Source organism: Mytilus galloprovincialis, chromosome 6 (assembly GCF_965363235.1).
Source record: "Mytilus galloprovincialis chromosome 6, xbMytGall1.hap1.1, whole genome shotgun sequence".
NCBI lineage: Eukaryota > Metazoa > Mollusca > Bivalvia > Mytilida > Mytilidae > Mytilus > Mytilus galloprovincialis.
Genome location: NC_134843.1, coordinates 17,629,582 through 17,636,786, shown reverse-complemented (window position 1 = coordinate 17,636,786; position 7,205 = coordinate 17,629,582). Strand labels below are relative to the sequence as shown.

General features: G+C 30.7%; 1 protein-coding gene across 1 annotated transcript; it reads right to left on the bottom strand.

The window, feature by feature from the left end:
* Positions 1-2,044: 2,044 nt before the first annotated feature.
* LOC143078522 (beta-1,4-galactosyltransferase 5-like) lies at positions 2,045-6,533 on the bottom strand. Its single transcript, XM_076253384.1, has 4 exons — positions 6,461-6,533; positions 5,146-5,375; positions 4,603-4,790; positions 2,045-2,288 (listed from the first exon to the last, which is right to left on the bottom strand). Exons 1-4 carry the CDS (start codon positions 6,531-6,533, stop codon positions 2,045-2,047), a joined length of 735 nt encoding a protein of 244 aa, XP_076109499.1.
* Positions 6,534-7,205: the final 672 nt, after the last annotated feature.

Sequence of the window (7,205 nt, the reverse complement as noted above, 5' to 3'; positions counted from 1 at the left end):
TTAAATCATAAACATATAAACATTCATTTAAATGATAATAAGAGTTTTTGTAGTTTATTTTTCATCAGATAGCCAGTTTCATGGAACACATCTGTTTGTGTTAATCAATAAATATACTCATACGTCGGGCGAATTCTATGACATATACATTTTTAAAGGATTTTTTTGGTGTATAAACTAGACTAAGTCACTCACAAACAAATCATCAAGTCCGTCGGACTTTTATTTGTTTGTGAGTGAATTGGTCGAGTAAATATCTTTAAAAAAGCGTTAAATCCTATACTATTCCGACGTAAACGTAACTTTGTTCTTATTTTGGTTTTCTTACAGTTACTTACCTGTCGAGAAGTTTCCCCTTTTTATCATGTTTATGCGGTCTTGAATGATGCACAGAAGCACAGGTCGAAACATTCGCGAGTGGGCGTTCAATTTTCAGCCCATGAGCAACTGTTAATCTACGATAAAAGCAGCTAATTATTATTATAGAAGCAATGAAGTTGTCTAACGAGAACTACAAGAGTTAAACGTTTTACATGGTTAATTAAAAATTAGAAATTAAAAGTTAAATAATAGAGAAATTGAGGGGGAAAAACTTGTAATTTAAAGCATAACTTGTATTGCCCCTATTTGTACCTTGCAATAACAGCTGTTTCCCAAACCACGCCTCTTTTGGGAATATATGTAATATTCATAGATATTATGTTTTGTAAACGTTCTGGTTCCCAGGTTTGAACTCTATGTTTCATCTGGTAGAGACATTCCTAGTGCAAGTGGCCAGTATAATTACATATGAATAGCTGCGATATGTATTATTAGGAAGACACTAGGCGAAGGATGAGTAGGACAGTATTTTAGTACAAGTTAAATTTCTTAGAAGATCAGGGCATATAAATGTTAAATATATGCTGCACAGCTCAATGTTTTGAATCTTGAAAAGAATAGTGGTGCATATTTACTTCCAATTCTAGGTTATAATTAAGACACTTCATAGTTAAGGTGGCACAATTGTAGCCGTACAATTCTTACGGGAAATTCCAAGGTACCTTTGATAACTTTTAACTGAAGTGTTAACCTCTATTACAGTGCCAGTTTGGTTTTAATTGTTCGAACCATTTAATTTTACATTTTGTTGTTATTCTGTTAGTACAAGGTTTTAACTATGTTTATCACGGACCATTAACAGTCATACATGTTAAAGATTAAAGTAATTACGAGATGGTTTGAAGTAAAAACTGAGTTTGCAGAGATTCTAGAAGTACCAAAGGAACGATCAAAATCATTGTTCGAAAACGAACTGACAATGCTAAAACAACAACAACAAAATAAAACCACCAAAAGAATAACAATAGTTTACAAAACACAACACACAAAATTTAAGACTAAAAAACGGTTACTTAATAGTTCTGTGTAGGTGAGTTTTCTCTTATTACTGTTGAAGTGTCCTTATTCTGTGTTTGTTGGTTTGGTATGTACCATTTTCATAAATACATCATGGTACTTTTTTAAGTGCATTACAACGATAAGTTATCGCATAAGCATCTCAATTAGTCATGTTCATGTGCTGGTGATAATTAATACATAGCCTGCTAGCTGGATCAAATGTTTTTTTTTATTTAAGCTTTCAGTGGCAAGTGTTTATACAAATTGTCCTTGATAAAAAAAAAAACATGTTATGAATTTGATTGGTTCGAACGTAGCAAGCATTTGGCGGCATTTTTACCGATAAGCACATATTTTTTTAAATAACGAGATAATGAAGTAAAAATATCAAACCGTATAGTCGGCTATAAAGAGACTTGACATGAAAATATGAAAGAATTCAAATAAGAAAACTTACGGACCAATTTATAACAAAACAATTTAGGAAAAAAAACAAATATGACATACACAAAACAACGACAACCAATAGAGTACAGGCTACAGATGTTTTAAATTACAAACAATTCATTTGAACTTTGTTTATAGTTGTCTTATTGGCAATCATATCACATCCTTTTATTTTTATACCATATACAATTTGTTGTGTATGTTGTATGAACAAACTTTAAAGCTGTCGATTCGTGTGAAGTGCGTTCTTTAGTGAAGTCCCAGAACTTGCAAAATGCGTAGGGGAAAGTGCGGATGTACAGGCGGAATTATATAACCGGTTGTAACCATATACATACCGTCGATAAAGGTCGTCATCTTCCAGCCCCCAGTCTTCATACTGGTTAGAAAATCCATTGATTTGCTCGAATATATTAGGCGGCATATTTGATATTCCTCCAAAAAAATCTGCATAAGGAATTCTTCAAGTAAATCAAACAAAACTATATGCAACTCTCATGTAAATGAGAGGTATCCTATCTATAAAACCAGGTTTTATCCACAATTTTCTACATAAGGAGATGCATGTTCAAAGACAGGAATATAACAGCAATTTTCATTTAGTACATAGCTTTTGAAAAGAGATTTTCCGTTTTAATTTTTTTTGGAAATCTGTATTTTTGAAAGTTCACCTTTTAATGGTTATCATTTTCCCATTTGAAACAAATTATATGAAACCTATGTTTTTGACCTGTATCTTTTGTGTTTTAATTGAACTAATAACATTGTTCACGGAAGGTATATTGTCCAATTAGATTGTATTTTTCGATTGATTAGGTACATTTTTTTTAGATTTCAAATGCAGTTATATACGGACAAATCAGTTTAATGTTATTGTGCATACATATCAGTTTTATTTAATAATGCCAACATACGTCTTACGATATTAAAGTTTTGAGCACAAATTATGCATAGGTTATTATTTTTCATATGAAATCAATCTATTCAAATAATTCTTGTTTTTTGTTCGAGTACTATAAAGTAAAATCACAAAAGTACTGATCTCCGAGGAAAAAAAAAGAAAGTCCTAAATCAAATGGCAAAATCAAAAGCTCAAACATATCAAACGAATGGATAGCAACTGTCATAGTCCTGACTTGGTACAGGCAATTTCTTAATTTAACCTGGTTTTAATAGATATAGGAAGATGTGGTGTGAGTGCGAATGAGACAACTCTCTATCCAAATAACAATTTATAAAAGTAAACCATTATAGGTCAATGTACGGCTTTCAACACGGAGCTTTGGCTCACACCGAACAAAAGGCTATAAAGGGCCCCAAAATTACTAGTGTAAAACCATTCAAACGGGAAAACCAACGGTTTAAAGCTAGTTAAACCTCTCACTTGAAAGACAGTCGATATAAACTCCATTATATTGACAACGATACGTGAACAAAACAAATGTCAAAAATAGGGGAAAGCCGTATATTTACAGGATTTATTTAAAAAAAAAAGATATCATGTTATAAGGCATTAATGTCTTTTATGATATCATACTGTGTTTAAAAAAGTACTATTACAAAGATTCATTTAAAAATCTAAAAAGCAAATATCTAAAATGTTCATAAAATTAAATCACTTTCGATGAAATACCAATATAATTTGTTTGAGAATGCACTCTCTTATATAGTATTTGTTCGATAAAAATACAAAATTTACTCTCTAACTTTTCATTTTTAATGAAATTCCTTTTAAAACATTTAAAAACATGTATTCTCTATTGTAAAAGAAAATAAGATAACATCAAGGTGGCGGTAATAATCATAAGTTTAAAAATAGGACATCATGGCACAAACGACACTCATCGATAAGATAACTTTTTTTTTTAAATCAGAAAAACTTAAAACTAAGCAATTCGAGAAAAGATAAGTTCTGTTATAAAAAATGATTAAGCGTAACTGTGATAAAACATCAAAGCTGCATTGTTAAACCCAGTATTTTTCTCGATAAAAAGCAGACGAAAGCAATAAAATCCCAAAATGATATGATTCGTCCAAGTTCAAGTATTCTTTTAAAGTGGCTGTAAATGTAAGGAAATATTTGTTCAATGAACGCATTTTTCTATTTATACATTTGCGTGTGTATTAGATAACGTATTTTCAGATTTTCTAATTTATATAAAGGGACAAGGTACAATAAGTCCCGTTTTTGACCCCCCCTATTTTCTGATTTTCTAAATTTTGCTTGAAAAGCTACTTTGCACGTTAAAATATTCCCTTAGGTTTGAAGTTTGTTTGAATGAACTTCAAAACCAGTAATTTCAGAAAATGGGTGAGGTTAGGCGGTAAAAGGGCATTAAAAACGCACAAAAGAAGGAAAAATACCGATTTTTGACCATTGTTTCTTAAAATTTAATAGCATGTGCCTACGTGACCCAGAAAAAATTATGGCGATTTAGACAGCAAAAACAGTTCTCATGACATTGGAATAAAAAAAATCCTGAGTCACGTTGGCGCAGGCACTAAAAAATAACAATTTGTTGTAAAATCACCTGCAAAATCAATAATAATTACAATATTTGAAAAATAACAGAAAGTTAACCCCCTCACCTCACTCAGTTGCGAAAATTAGTGGTTTTGGAGTTCATTATAACAAACTTCAAACATCAAGGAATGTTTTAAACATAAAAAGTAGCTTTCCAAAAATATAAGAATTTAACTTGAAAATATCGATGATAGCAGAAAACCCTTTCATTACTACTTTCGAAAATTTCACAATTTTATCAAAATATTTACGTGTAATTGAATTGTTCCACTTTCACGGCCAGATGTCTAGGATGATATCCGCATGTGAAGAAATTTCTGTCATCTTCTGATATTATATCAACGTCATGAAGTACGACACAGTCATATGTATATTCTGCCATAGCATATTTAAAGGCAGCATTAAATAACACACCTTTATTGAAAAGTTCACCTCCAATCTAATTACAACAAAATGTGTATTTTAGTAATCTGTTATCATTCAGTAATAATTTACACTGCATAGTTTAATATAAACGGTAAAGTATCTTCAATTAAGAGTTATGTTACTTAAGTGATTTTTACAGAAAGTTGTTTCAAAATTCGCTTATTATAGTTAAGGAATTAAATTCACTTTTCAAACAACACAAGAAATGACTCTTGTAAAGACTCAAACAAAAGATTAAAAAAAAAAGAATTCTTATACATGTCTTATACTATTTTATTAATGCAGATGTAAACCACAGTTATGTTCAGAATCATATATCCTTCAGATCTGAGTCATGTATTTTTCAAAATGGTTAAAGTTCAGTTTACCTGTTCGACTACGTATATTCCAAATTCAATTTGTTGTCTGTGAATTCGAGGTAAAACATTATTTAGTAATGTTAGCAATCCTTTCTCCCTATTTCTGTAAGGTATAAGAATGGCTACTTTTTGTCTGGGAATGCACGTGACTGGTCTGTAATGTCCTTGGTCCATGAAGTTGTAAGTTGATTGTAAAACTTTTAGATTATATACACTTCTATTTAATGGTTCATATCCATCTGTAAAGGACGTTTTGAATGAATTATAAATTTTCATCAAGCTTAATTACTTCTGATAAAACTTTAGTTCTTAAAATATTCATAAAGTAAACATAATTGATGAAAAAACCTGTGAATGAGAAAAGGATTTATAATTCTTACTGTTATGACGAACAGAGCAATGTAAAATGCATTTCCAATGAAGCTGATATACAGATGATATATATACTCAAATTTCTTACTTAATAGAAACTGACAACGCAATTGCCAACAAGAAAAAGGGAGGAACGATAAACAAGACACTGCATAATTTTTTTTTAAACCTAAGCATCACCAAACTAACCATCAACGAGTAGTGATCTTAGAATCCCCGGAATGCGTAATTTGTGACACCTATTTGGACACGGGCTGTATAAATAACGAGCCACGCAAGAAGTATAATACCAACAATGGAATAAATAGTAAAGGTTAAAAACAAACAAAAACAAAATAGCAAGAACACTACAACATGTTATTCAGATGATAAACAACATTAGTAACTAGAAACTTTACCTCAAGCCCATCATGTATAATGTGTGATAATAATATAGGAAATTAATCAGCAAGTTCGTGGTATCTTTCGATTAAAATTACCTGTAATATTTTTTCTGCAAACGTTTAGGATTAAGGAATATAAATGATGCCTTATCCGATTTTTTTTTACACACAGTCCATTGCTGGTGTGCTCAGTATTTAACGGTTTGGATATTCATTATTTTGGCCTTAAGTGTTGTTTTGTACCGTATATATAATTTGGTATATAAGGACTTGCACGAAAATAAAACGTGTTTCTTCGCATTATTGTTTATGGTTGAATAATTGAATAGTTATATGTTGTATACAATAGTATCATATTGTATACAATAGTTTCATGTTGTATAGAATAGTTTTATGTTGTAGACAATAGTTTCATGTTTTTAAACAATAGTTTTATGTTGTATACAATAGTTGTATGTTTTATATAATTGTTTTATGTTGTATATAAAAGTTGTATGTTGTATACACTAGTTTTATGTTGTAAACAATAGTTTTATGTTGTATACAATAGTTTTGTGTTGTATACTTACGTAAGTTTTCAGGATGTAGAGAACACAATGACTTTTCTTCAGCATACTTATCAGTCACAACATATCTCTTCATGACATCTTTATATCGGTTATCATCTTTCAGATACAAAAGTGAGTTCAGGAAAAAAACTATGGAGAGCAGCATGATAAAGACTGGTAAATAGTATATTCCTTTTTTCATCTAAATTTAAAGAAGAAATTGTAATAAGTCGCCCTTGGCATATATGTTTTTATGAAGAGCAAAAAACGAAACGATCTGTGTATATTAAAACAACAAGCTTAAATGAGAAGCAACAGTATCAGGCACTTTGAACTTCTCGAATTACTACTGATTACGTTCTACTACAGGAATAGATTACCGTATCTGTATTTGACAAAAATTTCTGAATTTTGTGTTTTCTATTCTCTTTAACCTTGTACTTTATTTAACAACAACAAAAGTTCGAGCGTCACTGATAGACGAAATGTGTGCATGGCATACAATTATAATCTAGGTTTCTATGTTGATTTAACTAACTGTAGTCTCTTTTTCCTATTCAAACCAAACTTAAAACCTTAAGCATCTCGAAATGGGTCTAAGTCGGCGGCGACGACGGAACAATCGTTTTTATATGAAAGCATCACACGCCTTACTTTTTTTTCTACACAGTCATTTGATAATGACAGATACTCATAATGCTAGTAACGCAAACGATAAATAATTGTACGCAAAAGAGTATAACAAGCAAACGGAACTCAAATGTTT